Genomic DNA, 22329 nt, shown 5'->3' on the forward strand with positions numbered 1-22329 from the left:
TGGCAGTTGTGTCACTCGACTAAGATACCAACCCGTCAATTTTTCTCTTCGAACCTCGAACGAAGGCTAACCCACACGTGAGTATGCTCTGCACGTCTTCTCTTAAGCTCTCTCTTCCTCGACCTTTTTCTGCCGCTTTCCGCCCTCGGGCGCTCTTCTTTCAGATTCTCTTGCATGCGCCTTTCTGCAAGCCCACTTGGGACTTGTAGTTTCTCTGCTACAAGCTTCTCCTGCCTGTCCTTTCTATTTTATCTGCAACTGCCTGTCTGGACATAACCTCTACCTGTCAACGGTTTTGCTGCTCAAACGTCTCCGGCCTGACCACCTTGACCAATCAGAAGTGCTGCCTTTTTTTTACTGCTCTGCTGCCCTGTGACACATCTCTGTTGTGTACCTGAGCTTGAATTGTACCTGCCGCTCCATCTAACGTACGGCTCGTCTACTCTTGACCTTCTCAACAACTGTCGGCAACTTACTGACTGTCTCCCACAAATACATGGCGCCCGTTCGTGTCTGCGGTATGTGCTCCAAAAATGTGGTGAAAGAGACCACCTTTTGCTCGGGCTGCAAATCCCACTACCATCCTGGCTGCTGCCGCAAGAAAATCTTGCAGACCGGTGTTCAGCATTGCTGCCCCGGTGCCGCTCTTGAGTGCATACCGACCGGCGCACCGTCCACGTCTAGCTCATCCGAGACGCTCACCGCCTCACAGCCTACGGCCGCAGCTCTTGACTCGACTTCTATTGAGGCGATTTTGCGTCACCTTACAGCCTATATGGATCGTCGGTTCGATGCGCTTGAGTCTCGGCTTGACGCCCTACCAGCATTGCAGGCTCAGATTGACGCCAATACCGCCCGCATCCAAGAACTCGAGGCCCAAAATCGCACGCTACAAGAGGCAGTCAGGGACTTGCGTAAGCAGCGCGATACTGATCGCACTGAGCGCCTTCGTGCTTCCGCTCGTCTGTGCGAAGAGAAGGTCATAATTTCTGGCCTTCCCTGTTCCTCAGCTGATGGCATTCGTCCTGTCGTCACCTCACTGGCTGCTGCGCTTGACCTTACCATTGCCAGATCGGACATCTTGGCCTGTCGCTTTCTGATCCCTCCTTCAAAGGCTCGGAAGGACACTCCGTTGCCACTCCTTGTGAGGCTTGCGTCCAGGGATCTCACCCATCGCTTATTGGCTGCCAAGAAGAATAAAGGGATTTTACGTACAACCGACCTACCCGTGGTTGAGCAGGTACGAGTTTTCAGTGTGAATGTAAATCAAGCTCTTTCCTCTGAATTTCATAAATTACTTATGTCCACCAAAGCCATTGCGAAATCTCGTGGCTTTAAGTACGTTTGGCACCGTGAGGGCGTCATTCTCCTACGAAAATCTGACGGCTCTCCTATTCACCGCATCTCATCGGCTGCCGCTCTGGCTGCTTTCGAGGCTCGATTCCCCGTAGCTACCTCCACTGCCTCTCTCGCCTTTCCGGCCGCTGCTAGCTGTGACTGAAACCTGGCTCCATTCGCAGATCTCGGACTCCGCTGTCTTGCTACCAGGCTACCACACGGACCGAACTCAGGTCTACCTTGACGCTTGATGTCTTAAACGTGCACTCTATCAGCATCTCTTCCGGATAAAAGAGACTTACTCTTCATGGCGATTCTTCATTTAGATTTTAGATTTCTCTACTTCCTGCTTCTTATGTTTCTATGTTTCTACTTTATTCTATTTTTTATTCTATTTGTTTTTTTTCTAACATTGTCTTTGCCGTCTTTCACTCTTCCAATTTTTGCATCCTTCTATCTCTATATTTCTACTCCTGTCTATGTCGTAGTTCTCTGTCTTTATTCTGTGCTCCTCTTTACACTAGATATCAAACTAGGCTAAGTTTTTGGATTTGAGACTCTGAATATAGCTCAACTTTGTATACCTTTCTCGTTATTTCCCAACATTGCCAAGGGAAAGATCTCAATAAACCATCAAACCATCAAACCTCCGTAAGATTGGAATTATTTACTCGCTCCATTCAAAAGAGAAAATTTGTGGCTGTCACGGAATTATCATGGACTATCCTGGGAAGGTGGTGATTTATCTTTCGAGAAGCTCGACTTTACCATCGAATGTGTGTCGCTGCGAAATGCTTCAACAGTTTACGTAAAAGGTTTGGAGAAGAAAAGTTGGCTGCAGAAAATTCTGGGTGAAAAAGTTGAAGTCGTTGATTTGATAGATGTGGGTTGTCCGTCGTTGCAGAAATTGAATAAAATGTCAGATACGAATTCAAACTGTACGCATCATGCTATATCACGTCCAAACTGCGCAGCCCAAAACGTATTGTTACTGCGAAATTTTTTACTCAAACACAAAAGACAATTGGTATCTACTCGAACAGTTATTCATTCCTATTGCCTAGAGCATGAGTACAATACCGTTGAGTAAGAAACATGTAATTACACTCATGTATCAGCATTATGAATTTTATGTGAAACTTTAATCTTAAATTGTGTTTTTTTCAATAAAATATTTTTCATCGTCAATATCAACCGTTAATTTAGAACCTCTGTTCTGCTAGTTAAGAGTTTATTTCAGCACCTTCCGGAATTCGACGTCGCACCTCAATCCGTTTTCCGCAGACCGCTCGCCGTCAAGTCAAAACTCGACGAACGCGTTGTTTGTCAGCCTTGGTTTCCGAGAATCGTTCAGGGTCTAAGAAGCTCTTTCTCACGGTTCACGAACTCAACGTCGCACTGCAATCCATTGTCCGCAGACCGCGCACCGTCAAGTCAAAACTCGTCGGACGATTCCGAATATTGTTTTCGTCGGACGATTCCGGGAGGTGTTTGTCGACCTGAAATCCGTTCAAGGCCAGAGCGGGTTTTTCAGAATTCAACGTCGTACCGAAATCCTTTGACCGCATACCGCTTAACATTGAGTCAAAACACGTCGGGCGAATTGTTTGTCAGCCTGGATTCGTTCAAGGCCATTGCATGAGCCTCCCAACCTCGTACCTCCGCCCTCGAAACCTTTTGATCGCTGGAGAATCTTCTGGAAGCTCTCAAAATCTGACACATGCCAGGATTCTCGGTCGAACGTTCGAGGATCCACGGGGTCCGCTCGAACGCCTGAGGATTCACGGATTTCGCTCGGTAATTCAGTTATTGATCCCGCTCGATGAGCATGATTTTCCTTACCGACAAAGAGCACAATTTATTCCACAAGGGGTAATACCACGGCAATTTCAGGCATTTCTTACCAACGATCATCGTCATTTGGAGGATTTTTTTCCAACGATCATGGTCATTTGGGAGATTTTCTCACCGACGAGCGGTCGGCAGAGCACGTTTTCTCTTACGAGAGTGGGGGTAACTTTCAAGGGTTCGCCTCTGGGATGCACGGATAGGCGGCTTGGTTAGCGGATAGGCGGCTTGGTCGGTAAAGAAGGTGTTTGTATCCAGAACCCCCCGTGTGTATCTACTGCAGTCGCCGATCGCTCCAAATTCATGAAAAACATAAAAGTGCGCCATCGACTGCACCATATTTTACTTTGATGAGAAGCGTTCTAATCTTCCTGGCGAGAATATTATCACAGATATGTCCTCTTATGATGAAATTCGACATTCGACAAGTTTCACAAATGTACATATCTTCTGATCTTTCAATCAAGCCCTATATCAATCCGATCGAGGCATGGAGAGCCGAAATATACGACTTGTAAGATTTCGAACATTGTTGAAATCGTCAGTTCGATTAAAATTCTCATTGACTTAAACAATGAGATCGGCGATTTTATCGTGTCAATGATCACGTCTCTTTAATATAGCGCTATTTAACTGTTTAATATTCGGTCATATTTGTAGTGAATGTCAAAACAATGTGTGTTGCGGTTGTTGCGCTGATACACATGCGACAAGTAGTTGCGGGAGTAAACATAAGTTGCGCTGTACTAACTGCTTGTCGGCCAAGGCAACTAATGTCTGTCATTCCGCATACGATAGAAGCGAATGCCTTGTGCTGCGTAAACAAATTGATCGCTCGATCTCTTTTATTAATTATTGCGAATAACGGTAAACTATCAAGATACCTATGGATTAGTCACTGTAATGCCCAGTCTCTTCCTGCACAATTTGTTATGGTTCAAGATTTCATAGTAGACTATGACGTGTATGTTACGAAAAGTAGTGAATCTTTTCTGAAGCCAAAGAAATATTTTTCTTGCTATAAGATTCCGCACTATCATTGATATTGCAATGATCGGACGACCAGAGGCGGTGGAGGTGTTGCAATGTATGTTCACGTCTCAATTAAGACCAAAGTGGTTGCTCTTTCGCCGCAATCTACTGCAAAAGATACCAGACCCGAGTATCTCTTCGTTCAACTTCAATTCGGCTCATATAAATTTCTCTGCACACTTGTTTACAACCCTCCAAAATCAGGCTTTTGGTGTGAAACGGTTGACGAAGCGCTACTCGGTTGCGGAGGCGCCGATGATAATATTTTTCTCATTGGTGACCTCAATAATAATTGGTTTTCCTCTCTTTCACCTCGTAAAATACTAGCCGGTTCTCTGCAAACGTGTAATCTTAAGCGTTCACCTTTCGATGCAAAATATCATGTGGCAAATTTGTTGTCTACCATTATTGTCTACCAATTCGCACCTAGTTTTCTATTCACAGCACTACATGCCTATCATTTCTGAACACCAAGTTCTTCTTGCCTGCTTTGCCTATGATTGTATTATACCTCTACCTAACACAATATAAAAGGCGAACCGGCGAGTTAGCGCGCGAGTCAAATATTGCCCGCGTGAACAGACTTGTCGGCGCACGCCGAGCAGCTGGTACTACGAGAAAAATCAGACGGAGAAGGTCGAAAAAGAAAACATCGGCCATGATACCCAAACGTACCGGAACCACCAAGAAAACTGAAGTGCTGTAAAAAACGGGATCTTACAGACATGTTCGGATCCCGGTAAACCCACGTGCCGCTCGTCTTGAACTTGAATATCAACAATGGCCTTCCTGCACGCGCACTCGGGTGAGTGTATGAAGTCGGAACTGGATTTGTTTTCTCTACCACGAACGCAGTCGTTTATTGAGTCTGGTCAATGGGTACACTACAAGCTCGTATCGTCTCTAACCGATGATTACCCGATTGAATTTGTTGTATCTGGAAACGGCGATAAGTACATTGACTTGGCACACACTATACTTAGTATACGTATGAAGTTACAGCTCACTGATCTAGCCCCACCGGCAGGTAAAGCAAACGCAGCTGCTCTGCATTCCACCTGATAAACAATCTGCTTCACTCAATGTTCAATCACGTCGATATATTCTTCAATCAAAAACTAGTCTCACCAGCCAACAACTCTTACGCCTATCGAGTATATTTATAGACCCTACTGAATTACGCACCGCACGCCAAAAATCCCATCTTTCATCGGCTTTATAATACGACAGCGAGGAAGGAGTATCGGATGTATACGACGCCGACGCCGCCGGTGCTGATCGAGGTTTCATCGATCGCAAACGGGTCATGAGCAATGCACGTACCATTGGTCTGATCGGACATCTGCACTGTGACGTATTTAATCGAGACAAATTTTTACTCAACGGTGTGGAACTGCGTCTTCGGCTTGTGAGATCGAGAAACAGCTTTTATCTCATGGAAGCCAAAAATCGCCACTAGCTGCACATCCTGGAAACTTCGCTGCTCGTTCGCCGAATGAAGATGAGTCCTGGAATCTTGCTGATGCATGCACGGACACTAGCCAAAGGTACGGCAAAATATCCCGTGACCAGATTCGAGGTGAAATCCTTCACCATACATGCAGGAGTATAGGAAGAAACACTGGACAACGTCATACTCGGACAAGGGTCGAAACGAGTGATAATCTGTTTTATCGGCAATAAAGCCTTCAACGGAAACAGACAGCGCAATCCGTTTAATTTTCAAAACTACTTTTTGAATTTCCTATCACTGTACGTCGACAGGGTGCAAGTCCCATCGAAGCCGCTACAGATGAATTTTGGCAAAAAGGATCTCTACGTGGATGCTTATTACACCTTCTTCTCCGGTACGGGGATTCATTTTTTGAAGGAAGGAAACAGTATCAATCGACTGCAGTTTGCTGATGGAAATTGTCTGTTGGGTTTTGATCTAACCCCCGATCTCTCGGCCAACTGTCCATCGCACTGGTCGCTCATCAAACATGGAACTCTCAGGGTCAAAGTACGTTTCAACGATGCCCTCAAAGAAACTGTGAATTGTCTGGTGTACGCTGAATTAGATAATCTTATTGAAGTGGATGCTGCACGTCAGGTGATTACAGATTTTTCGGGTCAAGTATAGAATAGAATAGAACATAGTTTTATTATACAAGGGCGGTAACCCTTAAGTATAAAAAAGAAAGCAATACATGTTGTAAAAAGAGAACAAGTAGATTGAATACTAATTTAATTCTGATTTTAATTCTGAATGTTCTAAATAATATCCAAGAGAGTGGTAAGGTATGGGGAGTATAGTGGTTATAGCACGCGTTACGGAGACAATGTTCAAGGTGTTGCGAATTAGAGCAGGAGAGCGTATAAAAATAAAAAAAAGAAGCGAGTGAATGTAAAAAGTGAAAAATAATAAATAATAAGTAATAAACAAGTAAGTGATATAAGTAATAAGAAATAGGTAATGAAAAAAAAGAAATAAGAAATAAGAGAAATAAGAGAAGTAAGAGAGGCACTAGTTTACAGCAATATATTATGTAAGGGCTACGTGATCGAAGAGTCCTTTTTTGAAAATCGCCAAAGAAGACGCTTCACGTAATGCCTGTGGCAGAGAGTTCCACGAGCGAGCGGCTGATACAATTGTAGATTTTTCGTAGCAAGCAGTTCTATACGAGGGAATATGTAACTCATATTTCGATGCTCGCGAGGGGATCGTACGCTCCCGAACTTCAGACCGCAGGGTAAGTTAAAACGCGAAAAACAGCGGAACGCGGAGATTGAGAGCCCGATAAACAAAAAGCGCGAGAAAATAGTTACGGCGCTGTGAAACTCTCAGCCACTTGAGTCTTTGGTAATAAGACGTGATGTGTTCAGATTTCCTTACATTAAAAGCAAAGCAAACGCAAGCATTTAGGGAACGCTGCAATCGAGTATACTCGACGCCTGTAATATCGAGGAGTGCGATTGAGCAGTAGACAAAAATGGGGAAGATGAGAGCTGAGACCAGGATCTGTCGGAGAGCAGACGTAAGAGCCTGCCCATTGGCCCTAAGTTGGTAGAGCGTTTTAAGGATTTTATTGCACATGTTGGTGACCTGCTCCCGCCAATTTAGTGTCGGAGTAACGTAGAGACCGAGAATTTTCATATCATTTACGTACGGGACGATAGTTCCCCGCACCACAATCTGAGGGACCTGGTTATATCGGATCATATTGAGAGTTCGGGCGGAGCCAAGAAGCATAGCTTGAGTTTTCACAGGGTTGAGCCGTAAAAAATTTTCGTCGGCCCAGTCACAGACACGAGCCACATCCTCATTCACTCGTTCAACATCTTCAGCTAAGCGAGATGACGGGCAGTGTATGAAAATTTGGAGATCGTCCGCGTATTTGGCTACCCCACAATGATTTATAGCAGTGTTTATATCTGCTGCGTAGAGCGAGAATAAACCCGGACCCAGGACAGATCCTTGGGGTACGCCGTATGTAACAGGGAGCCAATTAGATGTGCCGCCAGACGTACGCACTGCTTGTGTCTGACCCGTGAGGTAAGACCAGAACCATTGTAGTGAGATACGCGAGAGATTCAGTGCAGCCAATTTTTCGATGAGTTAGCCATGTTCAACAGTGTCAAACGCCTTTGAAAAATCTAAGAGAACAAGTACTGCGACCTCCCGACGATCCGTAGCATGCCGTACGGCATCTAAGACCCTCACCAGGGCGGCCTGAGTGGACCTGCCCACCACAAACCCGAACTGGTGGGAGTCGACAAGACTGGAATCCTGAAAATGTTTGGTTAAATCGGCGAGTACCATCCTCTCAAGAATCTTCGAGAGCTTGCAGAGTAGAGAGATCGGTCTGAAATCAGACGGCGTTGAAGGATTTCCAACTTTCGGAACTAGCGCAATAAACGATCGTTTCCACAGAGAAGGAAAGACCGAGGTAAGTAGAGATAGATTCAGAATGTCCAAGATGAGCGGGAATAGAGGCGTAGTACAATGTCGCAGAAGAAACCCAGAAAACCCATCCGGTCCTGCCATGTGAGAGTCAGCCAGATGAATGTGTCTTATCAAAACGGTAGGTGTGATATGCGAGAAGTAGAACCGTCTGTCATCAAAGTCTCTTTCAACCTGCAAAACCGCCGGAGATACAGAAGGCGCTGCATTAAAGACAGAGCAAAAATATGCATTTAGTTCGTCCGGTGGGAACACAATATCAAGGTGGGTTCTTTTGGAGACCACTCCTAGTCGCCGTAATTCCTGCTACAGATGTTCAGAGTCTCCAGCTGTTGATAGCCGATCCGAGATGTATCGTGCTTTCGTACACGTGAGGATCACTTTGACCGGATTCCTGAGCGTCTTGTATTGGGAAACTGAGGATTTAAATACGCCGTCTGGTGGTCCGAATTCGAACTAGCGATTGTAGGATAGAATCATATGATCACCATAATATTAGTGTCAACAAAAAATTTCACCGCAGGATATATTCTTTATTAAAAAAAAAAAAATTAAACAACGAGTGAATTAAATGATTAAATTTATAAACAATAAAAATTTGTAATTAAATATATTCAAGTATGGAATTTTCTCCTCATAAAAATAATAGTCATGTATACTGTTGTGTGTATGGGTGTAAAAGTCATGCATCAAAGTATGAAACAGTTCGTTTTCATTCTTTTCCAAAAAAGAATGATAGTTTAGTGAAAATACTGAATACGTTCAATCAAGAAGAGCTAGTCGATAGACACGATATGTGGGTGAAAGTGCTGAGAACGGGCAAAAAAATATCACCCTCCATGAGAGTATGTTCGCGACATTTTACAAAAGATGATTATATTCCTTCTTGTAAGTATAACAAATAACAAAACATAATTAGCTTTAATTTTTCTTAGACCAAAGTTATAATAGTTTTATTTATTTTTCAGTAAGTCGACAACATTATTTGAAGAAAACAGCTGTCCCCTCAGTTAACTTACCGAGGAGCTCTCTCGACTGCTCTAAAAAAGTAAACCATGTTTCATCAGCTGAACGAGAGCAAAGGCAAATTAAAAGGTCGTTTTTAAAAAACGAACTAAAAACTACCAACGAACCTAGCGATTTCAATACTGATAACAATTTTCAAGATGAGCTAGTTTTGGATGGTCAGATTGACCACAGACATGCAGATGAAAGTCAACCAAAAAATTCTGTTGGTGAAGAGGACTCCAATCTACAAACTTATCAAGTTTCTAAGAACGAAGCTTAATCATGTGCAAAAAGTGCTAGTGAAATAATTAATAAACAATTTAAAGACGTAGCAACACAAGTTCGTACGGATAATTTTATTCCCAAATTTACTGACTTCATTTCTGATGACGGTGAACTAAGTACATTGACTGGGATTCCTAATTTTACTCTTTCAAATTCTATAAAAAAATTAGTTGACAAAAAAAAACAAAAAATGTCTCATTGTAATGCTAAATTAGATTTGTTAGGCATAATCATCATGACTTTTATGAAACTAAAGCAAAATATGTCACATGCACTTTTAGCTGTTCTATTTAAATGTTACACAGCAGAAACTTGTAAAGAGAAAATTTTTCAAATGATTGACTTGTTATACATTTGTTTAAAGCCAGGAATATATTGGCCCAAAAAAGAGAATATTTTAAAGAATATTCCTCTTGATTTTATTGGGTTTGAAAATGTTCGTGCAGTCATTGATTGCACTGAAATTTCAATTCAAAGACCAAAATGTCTGTGTTGCCAAGTTGTGACTTATTCGCGGTATAAAAGCTGTTACACGGTCAAATTTATGACTGCTGTCACTCCTGCTGGTTTGATTTCTTTTATTAGTAAGCCTTTTGGTGGACGAGCTTCTGATAATTCTATCTTTGAACAGAGTGGGATCATAACAAAGTTCGATAAGAAAGATGATGTCATGACTGATCGAGGCTTTACTCTTGATGAATTTTGCCAAAAAAATGATGTGAAATTAATTTCACCACCTTTCTTGAAAGACCGAAAACAGTTTTCCAAAGTTGAAGCGATGAATGGACGGCGAATTGCTAAAGCTCGTGTGCACGTTGAGCGAAGTAACCAACGTATTAAAAATTTTGAAATCTTATCATCAAAAATGCCTATTGGACTTGTTCATAAAGTTGAAAAAATTTTTACAATTATTTGTGCAGTTGTAAACTTAAGTCAGCCTATTTTAAAAGACGAAAAATTTGTTCAAGATAAAAAAAAAGTTGCTCAGGATTAAAATAATGTTATTAATGGTTGAAATAATTTCTATAAATATTTTATTACGTTTGTAACTTATTTTTATGAACAAAGTACAAAGTAAAACTTATAAGTAACAATTACACTGATTCTTATTGTTCTTTTTGTTTTTCATTCTTCTCTTGTTGTTTCAAACATATATTATGTATCATTTTTTTAAAATATACTTTCTTTAAAGTTCTTAATAAATGTTTGGTAAATTTGACATTAAAACTAATAGGTGTTATTTTTATTTGTTTGTCGAAAGAAGAATATATTATAAAGTCCGTAGATGGTAAATTAAGTATTGCCATACTTATTTGAACTTGAGCGTAGTACATGTGCTTAACTTTTAGAGTTACTTCACCATGCTGCTCTGTTAACCATTTAATTGCTTTCACAGTTTCTTCAATACCGTTACGTTTACCCTCTTTTGGACATTTAATTTCAATGAGTTTAAATGGTTTGTTATCTTTAAAAGCAATACCATCCGGGGAACAACCTAACCAAGGATTTAATTCTGAAATAACTAAGCCACACTCAACTATTTCCATAGACATTAAATTAGCATAAGTTTCCCGTGCATAAGTTTCTTGCTCTAAACCATATTTTGTATTTTCATTGCTAAACGAGGGACTGTAAAAGTAATCATTAGATTTTTTTTTCCAGTCTGGATTTTTATTCGAATAATAAGTAAATAGTGAGTAAGCTCTACTAGCTGTTATCCGGAGTTCTCGTTCAGCTAGCCATACGGAATAAAGCTCAGTACTTTTCAAACAAATTGTTAAAGCATCCGTTGACAACTGATTAAAAATTTCATCACAACAATTTCCAATAACGCGACCAATCTTAAAATTTTTTAAATCTGAAAGTAATTCTGATGACTTTTGACTATCGATGATGGCTTGGAGTTTTTCAGGACATAAAACTAAATTATTATTATTATCATCATTATTAAAGTCTGTGATAACCTCGTGTCTTCCACATCTGTATATATTAAAAAAAGGAGGGAAAAAAAAATTTATTGGTAAAAATTTACTATAAAAAAATCATTATCCAAAATTCGAAAAAATTCACTACAAAAAAAAATCATGTATGTGTCAAATATAAAATTGATGATGTGAGATATCTACAAAAAAAAAACAGTAAAAAAATTAATTGAAATTATTTAAAGCAAAAATTATTTACATATGCTTTGCTAACGCAGACTGAGGATTATCTTCCACCATAATTCTAAGAAATTCATCATATTCTGCTTCGTCTAATTCAGTTAAACCATTGTTTAAACATAGTGGAGGATCAGTAGTAGTAGATGATGTAGTAGCTACAGGTTGAGTATTGTCTCCAGGTGACGTGTTGGCTTGAGCACCATCTGACTTACGTTTTTTTTTTTTTTTAATTTTTTCTTCCTCTTTTTTTTGTTTCTCTTCAAAACATTTGTGTTCAAGTAAAGGCTTCATCTCATATTTCTCTAGAGCGGATTTATGAGGTGCACTCCAAACACATTTTTTATCAGTACATGTTATATCTTTGAATTCTTCCAAATTATTTCTGTAAGTATAAAAGAATAAAGTCAATAATTCCATAATTATTTAATAATTTGAAAGTTGATTAATCAAGTGAAAAATATCAAATATAATAATTACCGGTTACAAAATAAAAGTACTGCTACAATATGTTTACAGGTACTTCCTAATCCAGCTTTACATGAGCATTCCATGCCAATTATTTTTCCGTCTTTCGAAATTTCACCATTTATTTCATGAGGTTCAGTTTTTAAACAATGTTGTAAACGAAACGCGAGGATATGATAAACATCACTATCATCACTATGATTTACTGTACCGCAGTTCAATAAATGATCACCATCAATAATGTTTTCTCCACTAGTAAAATTTCTACTTGTAGGTGTAGCTGAAGCAAATTTACAAATTTCTTGTATGCTTACACGCATTTTTAATTTTTAATAACTTTATGATTAATTGTCACACGTTTGCTTGCATGCAACAGCTGACTCCAGAGTCCTACAATCACTAGTTCATTTTTTAACCACCAGGCGGCTAAAACTTAAGCCACGCCTCTCCCACGGATCCCAATACAAGATGATCGGATGTCCATCTTGAGCGTCGGTATTTAGAGTACGCACGATTACGTAGCAAAATAAGTTCACGGAGTTCGGGCGTCATCCAGAGAGAGAGAGAGAGAGATTATGCAACCTCCTATCACGGCCGCTACCATGACACACCAGGTGGTGATTTCCGTTAGAGGGGACGCAGCGACTACACCACACCAACGTTTTCAAGGAGAGCAACAGGCTGGCTGGAGACACCCGATAAACAGAAATTAAGACGAGGATTTTACCACGCAGCTGCATATAAACGCCAACAACTGCGATGCTGAGTCAGTCAGCATTCAAACTACACCACGGCAGGTTCGCTCTTCCGACTTTCTATTCATTTGACTACGTTCTTTCAAGCTCAAGTATGGATTACGTGGTGGATATTCAAGGATTCCGAGACGTTTACGGTAAATTCATACCGAAAGAGGTGGCAGTCGTTACCATGGATCACCGTTACTCGGCACATTGGATAGTAGAACCACCATATCCCTTCGCGGATCCACCACTCAAAGAACGTGCCGTGACCAATTACGTAACGTGTTACCATCATGGCATCGAGCGGTTCGAAGGTGACGTCACGCTGCTTCAACTAGCCGTTAATCTCCGAGAAATCGCATGTAACGCGCATCGAATCTTTGTCCGTGGACGCGAGAAATCGAAATACATATAATATATATATGAGGCAAAACCCGCCATATTCCGATGACGGTTAGGGTTCCCAAGCGCATAACGTACATTTCATGTCAAAACTCAAGGTATTTGTAATATTTTTTATCTTTTTCAACGAGTTAAACCCATCTCGTATAACTTATATAGTCTATATTACTCGGGCCTATCTATGAAACAATTTCGTGCAAGTTTCATGTAAGTCGATCAACTAGTTTTCAAGTTTATCGATAGCAAACAAACAAAAAGACAAAGAATTTTATATGTTAGTATAAATTCATCATAAATAAATATTCAAAAATGTAATCGACTCGTGACTTGTTTACCGTAGAACTCTTTTATAGACCGCTTACGTGTAAATTATTTTTCGCGCATATGAAGCAAGTGCAAAATTGCCAGTTTCATGCACACTATTATGCGGGCGACAATACAATTTGCGTCCGGTTTGCCACATAATCAAAATAATCAATAATAAATGAAAAACAATAATCCGCTTCACATGCTCAAACGGCAAATTTTCAAATGACCTAAAAAAATAAAAGAACACGTGTGCATTACGGATGGAATGTGATTTCACTCTTGTAGTCGCCTTCTTTCCACCTTTGATACGTAATATCATTTCTACGTTATGATCTTAGATCAACCAACTAAATGCGTCTAACCATAATAATTTCAGTTACATAAGTATCAACGAACAGTTCAAAAATTTGAGAAGTAGCAGGTGATGATGTATAATTTGTTGAACACAAGCATATTAATTATTGCAGATTTTTTATGTCCTTACTTGAAATATTCTTGTGCGGCACTGGTGTATCGGGTATCATTACTAAAGTGATTTATCAGTGTTGTGTTTTGGATTCCCTCGAAAGTAACGCCCGAGTCGTTGCTAGTGAATTGGTTATCCGCCATCGCATAATCACCAACATACGAAGCATTGATGTCGAGTCTGCGACATCTCGGTGTGTTCCACGGGTTGTCACAGGTCGTCCAAGGCAACATGGCAGCAAACGATGCAAAGAAGTAACGAAGCGCCCATGCGATTATTACATTATAATAAAAGTCAACGTAAAACGCTATTAAGGCAACCGCGTAACCGATTCCTGCAAAAAAAAAACATTCTTATGCATTTGAACAATCCTTATGGCAGTATCAAAACAGTTTCTAATCTATAGTCGATATACATTTTTATGGTTTACCTATAAGTAATTACAATGTAGATGAAAAAACTGACACCAGATAATAAATCAAATTTTGGATATTATCATACTAATTTGACTTATTCATGTTGGAATACATGTAAATTTAAGTCTGGTAGCGACATCTTACTGTATTAAAATGTATTATGTAATAAATGCGCATGCGCGTATATTCCGACACAGCCAGCGAGTGTGTCCGTTTTTGGAGCTCAGAACGGTATAGCGATAAGAAAGAGAGCAAGCCGGTTGTATATCCTCACGAATCCTTTTGCATCAAGTTTAAGTATACCTTTATTAATAAATACACAATTATATCTAATTGTCCGGCTTTTCATTTATCAGTCCACGATATTATTAACATGGTAGCAGACCGTGGTTGTGAATAAAAATGACTGTTGTATGGTGTTGTAATGAACAAAGAAGAACCGGTAAAAACACGTGGTGACGAAAACGCTTTTGAGGTTAAGGAAGAAAATCTCACCGATAAAACTTCAGTTTTAGAACAAGAAAAATTAATCAAAGGTGTTAGGAAATTCTTCTTAAAGGTCACAAGAAGAGTTTTGCTGCTGAAAAATTCTATATTTGAAAAGTTTGAAAAGTCTGACGCTAACGAGATGAGCGAAGACAGCAAAATATTTATTCCTGTATTTGACGGAAAAGATTATACCACGTGGAAAAAACGTTTATTAATTTTCCTAAAATGGAAAAAATGTGAAGACGTCGTTGAAAGAGAAAAAATCGAAAGTGATAACGCAACCTGGGACGAAAAAGATATCAAGGCAGTCAATTATATATATAGTGCTCTCTCTAACAGACAAATGGAATTTCTAAACGCTGAAGACTCTGCATTTAAAATAATGAGAAAATTGGACTCAATGTACATACGAAAATCTACAGCATTGCAAATCAGCTTAAGGAACAAAATAGAAAATGTGAGGTTAAAAGACTATGACACTTCAGAAGATTTCTTCTGCGATTTTGAAAAAATGATAACAGAACTAAAAAATGCAGGTGCCACAGTTAGTGACAAAGAAAAGTTAAATTATTTACTAAGAACACTGCCAAGTTCATTTAGTCACATTGGAGATCTCATCGACGTTTTGAAAGAAGAAGACCAGACAGTTGAATTTGTAAAAAGCAAAATAAAAGCAGCAGAAAACAAGGAAAAAGAAGAAAATAAACTGAGTAGAAATCGGAGCGGAAATTCAAACGCTTTCGTTTGTGAAAAGAAGTTCAATGGCGTGTGCTTCAAGTGCAATAAACCTGGTCACACACAATATACGTGCCCGAATCACCGTACATCTACATCCACCTCTACATGGCGATACAACAGCAGGGGAAACAGAGGCCGAGATATGCACGTGACGCGAGGAGGCGCACGGGGTCTTTTCCACCATCAGCAACAACATGGCAACAACGTGAACCCAAGCAGAGGCAGGTATCCAACTCCACGCGGTCGCGGGAGCTGGCAACGGCATGGAGAAGATTCTACACGGTCAGTAAGTAATAGCGAAAGGTTCAGTAGCACATTCTGCACTGAAGCAGATTGTAAGTTAGAAAACGATTGTAACAATGAAGTAAACGCGGATAAGATCGAATGGATACTTGACAGCGGGTGCTCTGATCATATAACAAATAACATAGATTACTTCAATGATTACATAAATTTGGAAACTCCAATTCCAGTAAAAGTAGGAGACGGCAAAACTTTACAAGCCACAAAAGTTGGCAATATCTTCGTTGATTTTATTGTATTTAATGAGACAAAAAGAGTAAAATTATCTAATGTTTTCTATGTAGAAAAAATGTATCAAAATTTAATTAGCTATGGAAAAGTAACTGAAACGCACAAAATATTTTCAAAGTACAATGTATCAAAAATCTATACTAGAAACAATGAGTTGATTGCTGTAGCGTTCAAAGAAAATAATATTTTTAAAATGTATAGCCTTAAAGATAAGAAAAATGTTTGTAACAACGAAATAGCTTGCAATATAACTGTAAAGGAAAAGTTCCATAAAATGCTTGGACATGTTAATTTCAATTACTTGAATGTACTTTGTAAGGAAAAACTGATCGATGGCTTACCAGATAAATTTGAAAGTGATTATTTAAAATGCGGTACATGTTTACAAAATAAAATGCACAATACAAAATTTGACAACGATAGGCACAGAGCCAAAGAATTATTGGAAATTATTCATTGTGATTTGAATGGGCCACAAATAACTGGAAATTTAGGTGAAAAACATTTTGTATCTTTCATTGACGATTATAGTAAAGTAGCTAAAGTTTACACTATCAAAACAAAAGACGAATTCTTTGAATGCCTAGTTGAATATGTAAATCTAGTAGAAAATTTAACAAAAAAAAGGGTTAAAAAAATTAGATGTGATAACGCTAAAGAAATAGTATGTAAAAAGGTTTATAAATTCACACAGGAAAAAGGTATTTTGATTGAGCCATGCCCTCCGTACGTCCATGAACTCAATGGAACTGCGGAGCGGTACAATAGATCTGTGATGGATATTGCAAGATGCTTACTAGCTGACGCAAAAATAAACGTAAAATTCTGGCCTGAAGTAGTAAAAACAGCGGTTTATTTAAAGAACAGGACTCTTGCTAATACTATTCAAAGAAAAACACCATTTGAAATATTTACAGGTGAAAAGCCAAATATAAAAAATCTAAGACTATATGGTAGTAAAGTTTTTTGCAGAGTACCTGAGGTCAAAAGAAAGCATAAATGGGACAGGAAGGCAGATGTAGGGATTTTGGTGGGATACGAAAATGTAGGTTATCGAGTACTTATGGGTGATAAAGTAACAGTAGTTAAACATGTTGACGTGATAGAAGAAGATGTGAAACTAGTGGGTTTTACTGGAGAAGAAAATGATAAAGAGAATTGTGAAACTGATAGTAAAGATAAATTTATTGAAACAAACAATGATTGTGCCAAAAATGTCGTAAATGAAGAATTTAGTCAAAAAATTGATAACGATAGTATTTACAATGATAACGATGAATCACTAAAGAATCTAAGTTTAAAATCTAATGATAAAAATGTAAATACTCCTTTAAGGAGGTCAGGTAGAGAGAGAAAACAAACCGATATCTATCAGTCACATAAATTTGTAAATTGTATCTACGTTAACTACATTAATGCGAATGTTCCAGAAAACTATTGTGAAGCGATAAATAGTTGTAATTCTAAAGCTTGGCAGGATTCGATGAATAAAGAAATGGAACGCATTAAAAAATATGGCACTTGCGATCTAGTCAAATGTCCAAAAGATAAAGATGTATTAGATTTAAAATGGGTATATACACAAAAGTCAAATGGAGAATTTAGAGCGAGAATCGTTGTAAAAGGTTTTCAGCAAAGAGATAAATTAGAAAACATATATTCACCTGTAATAAGATCTCAAACTTTAAAATTATTAATGTCATTTAGTGTAAACCTTAATTTGATAGTTCATCAATTAGACGTAGAATCCGCATTTTTAAACGGAGAAATAATCTCAGAGGTTTACGTCAAACAACCTGAAGGTTACGACAATAAATCAGGTAGGGTCTGGAAACTAAATAAAGCTCTCTACGGATTAGGTGAAAGTTCGTTAGCATGGTACAATTGTCTTGACAATTTTCTAAAAGGTATTGGCTTCAAACGAAGCAACAACGATCAATGTTTATACATTCTCGATGAGCGTGAACAAGATCCTGTTTATTTCATATCCTACGTAGATGATGTACTGACTTGTTGTAAAAATATAGAGAAAATAAACAACGTTAAGAAATTATTATTAAAAAGGTTCAATGTGAAAGATTTAGGCGAAGTCAAAACTTATCTAGGAATAAATATAGAATTTAACAAGGCTAGAGATACTGTCACCCTCGATCAAAAGTCATACATAGAATCCTTAGCAAAGAAATATAACATAGAGAATTGTAAACTCTACGAAACACCGATGGAACAAAATTTAAAATGTGAGCCTGCGCAGTCAGTGTCTGATTATTTAAATTATAGAAGCATAATCGGGGAACTACTTTACGTAAGTTCAGGATCACGATTAGATACTGCCTATTGTACCAATTACTTAAGTCGTTTCCAGAACTGCTATGATCAAACTCATTACAAGTACGCCTTACGCGTCTTAAAATATTTGTACTTGACTAGAGAAAAAAAATTAACTTATACGAAAAATGTGAATTGCGATACACTTGATTGCTTCGTAGACGCAGACTGGGCCGGCGATACTGTAGACCGTAAATCTACAACAGGCTTCGTAATTAGATTGTTTGGCAACGTAATCTACTGGAAATCTAAGAAACAAAGCAGTGTTGTTAAATCCTCAACTGCAGCAGAGTACGTTGCTTTATCTGATGTAGTTAGTGAGTTGAAACTGATTAAAGATTTGCTGAAAGATCTTAAAATTGAGATAAAAGAGCCAGTAAAGGTTTATGAGGACAACTCTGGTGCCGTATGCATTGTAAAATTTGGAAATTTCACAAAGAATTCCAAATACATTGAAACTCACTACCACTTCGTTCATGAAAACTATTTGAAAGGCTTGATTGACGTTGTAAAGATAGATAGTGAAAATAACGTTGCCGATATACTAACTAAAGCGTTAGGAAAAACTAAGTTCAATAAGTTTGTCGGCATGCTAAATGTAAAATGAAAACAAACATAAGTTAATCTGCACAGAGCAGAGGTGATCATGTGAAAGGATAAATAAAATATCTATTAATTTTTTTTTTTCTAATTGTAACAAAACTTAAATTTAAGGAGGCGTGTTGGAATACATGTAAATTTAAGTCTGGTAGCGACATCTTACTGTATTAAAATGTATTATGTAATAAATGCGCATGCGCGTATATTCCGACACAGCCAGCGAGTGTGTCCGTTTTTGGAGCTCAGAACGGTATAGCGATAAGAAAGAGAGCAAGCCGGTTGTATATCCTCACGAATCCTTTTGCATCAAGTTTAAGTATACCTTTATTAATAAATACACAATTATATCTAATTGTCCGGCTTTTCATTTATCAGTCCACGATATTATTAACAATTCAATATCGTAAACGATAGTCCCACGATTTAGCTGTGGTCTTGTCTCTTCTCCATCTTCAACATATCGCAGATCAAACCTTCTTTCGGATGTGTTGCAAAAAATAGAATGTGTTTCGTGTTAGCTGTAGACATTCGGTTACCCTAGCTAAAGTTTACTGTAACCACCCTCTCGGCCACAGTCGGGTACTTTTGAGGGTGTAAGAAATCATATAATCCATAATTGTATCTTCAAATCAATATGCAGCGGCCGATGAAGCAGTTGGAGGCCCCGGAGCGCATTGAAATTTAGAGGCCCCCCTGACATAAGATTGATGGAAAAGTTTGGGTAAACTGGTCGAAATAAACTGCATAACCAATTTAGAATCATTATCAAAATATAACTATATAATATATAATAAAATAAAACGCTTAGGCATTGAATATCACATTGAAAAATAGTGAAGTCACAGGCTACCACCACATTAATCGTATAATAAGTAACGACTACGAACATAAATGATAAATCAAACAGACTTCATTCTGAACAACAACGAAAATACTTAAGACTTCTTTTCTCTTCTCTTTTAGACATTTATCCATGTATAATATATAAATACAAGATTAAAGTGGCGCCTTCCTAGCATTAATTTGATCAAATTTACTATTATTACTCTCATATTCTAATGATTGCACAACATTATTTTCAATAGACATTAGTGATAAATCGCTTAGATGCAACTGATACAATGAATTTCATAAGTATGTCTTTACTGGTTTCAGTACAGAAAATATGTGTTCACCAGTAGCATTACAAATGGGCATCATTAAGAAAATTTTCAAAGTTCACGTGAGGGAATATAGATTGCAGCCCGTTAACTTAGATTTCATACATTTCAGAAAGATTCAAGATGTTCTAGTCCTAGCAATATTCAATGAAATAAGGCACCTCATCTTTAAAATATGCAATATCAATATCTTATATTTCGTGGTTAACTTTCGCACGTATTCGTTGGTTGTGTCGTCAGTCATTTGCACTCAAAACCTTGTTGTAAAAAGCGCTCCGTTTGCATATTTCGAATATGAGTACCTCGCAAATGACATCATACACGTTTACTGTGAAAGTTGAAAATAACGACCACCAAGTTAAACATGGTCTGTTTACAGATAGCGAGAGTTCTATTGTTTTAATCCTAGAAAGTTGGCGAAAGGAAAAAGGGTTTGATGATGCGTGGTGATCGAAATGAAGAGAGATATTCACTTTAATCTGGTTCACTTTATTCCGCGCTTAGGGCAGTACTAGTGGTTACAGCTAATGCGAGAATATCGCGAAGCAGAGAACAGAAGAAAAGTGAAGATAGAGATGATAGCAGCAGAGATTACAAAGAGTGAGACTGATATAGCAGCATGAGTGACAACGAGACTTCAAATTTCTGAACATGTGAGAAATACATTGCAGATATATGTTGTGACGTGGTATTTCGTACCCCGTCACTTTGTTTAATTATCGCATTCCCCTAGGTGCAGATGTCGCTGAAAATAACGAAAGCACGTCTGAGGCCAATACTCCAAAAATGAACGACTAATTATCTTTAAGTTGAATTCTATTCACTAAGCTAATTGTATGCTATTTTCTAATTCTGTAACGCTCTACGAGAACCATCTGCGAGACCTTCGCATCAAGATACCAGGACACTGCCTGACAGGGGTCACGTACCAGCTCAACATCGACCACCACCGACTACAGACGAACGAATACCGCTGAAACCACTCCCGATGAATGCCTATCTAGTTGTCGAACAGGGTCGTGCGTGATGCACAAACAGTACCTCCGACTATTTAAGACTTATCGGTCAGGAGCCGAACCACGAATGAATGCTTCTACCGCTCGGATGCATCGTTAGGCGGCGTACAAGGCTGTGCGTCAAAAACACAACAAAGCCTCCCGTCGACGATACTTATCAGCCTGGAGCTGAACCGACCCTAACATCTACTAAGTCGTTGACTATCAAATAGAGGACGGTTTTCTCTTCACGAACCGTCCTATCGAAGGACTGCGGCGTGGAATAGGCTAATGATATGCTGACCACGTGGATCTGGTGGATCTAGTGTGGGGATCCGGGTTGAGGGCCATCACCACCAGATCGTTCCGACATGAGGGCTTCAATGAGCGAGGGCCGGGATGCAGCGCCGACGAAATAGCTACAACGGGGAGTACCAGTAAAGCGAGGAGTGAGTTACAGTCGGTCGCAAGTCCAAAGGACCGGTGACGTAATATTGCCGCAAACCTCAATATCGCAACACATGAGCAGTACGACCTCCCCTCTCACCAACGATACCGCACAGCTGAAGGAAAACATCTCTGACCACCTTCCGACGTCCCGATACCTCGATACCTGTCGTCGAGGGAGAAGAAAAACAAGCGGCGAGGGATTATCGCCGCCTACCTATAGACCAGACCTACGCGACCTGCTGGTCCAATTAGAATACCGCAAATTTGAGGAAGAATCACGTGACAGCAGCTCGACGAAAATCAGGATCATCGCTCATCTCGTCACTCTACGTTCAGTTTTTGAATAACCAAGACGTGCTATCGTACTATTCAGTGCCATTATCGCTACCTATCAATTTAGTTCTCGCTATTGTACCGCATTCGCTAGTACCTGCTATATCTTCTTTTACGTAAGTGAGGTTCCTTTTCTATTTTGTGAAGCCGCGAGATTACTTGCAATATATCGTACCTTTGCCTTTATCTCTTTCTCTCTTTATCTTGCAGTTGGTCTGCTTGAGCCAATTCGGCTCGTACTCTTTCTCTCTTTATCTTGCAGTTGGTCTGCTTGAGCCACCTGGGCTC

General features: G+C 39.1%; 1 protein-coding gene across 1 annotated transcript in view; it reads right to left on the bottom strand.

Moving 5' to 3' along the window:
• DAT (Sodium-dependent dopamine transporter) overlaps window positions 1-22329 on the bottom strand; it is a 509482-nt gene that overhangs the window by 172623 nt on the left and 314530 nt on the right. The window contains exon 5 of the mRNA XM_046615324.1: window positions 14017-14332. Within this exon, the coding sequence (XP_046471280.1) occupies window positions 14017-14332 (316 nt within the window). The remainder of the gene's footprint in view (window positions 1-14016; window positions 14333-22329) is intronic.

Source organism: Neodiprion pinetum, chromosome 3 (genome assembly GCF_021155775.2).
Source record: "Neodiprion pinetum isolate iyNeoPine1 chromosome 3, iyNeoPine1.2, whole genome shotgun sequence".
Lineage (NCBI taxonomy): Eukaryota > Metazoa > Arthropoda > Insecta > Hymenoptera > Diprionidae > Neodiprion > Neodiprion pinetum.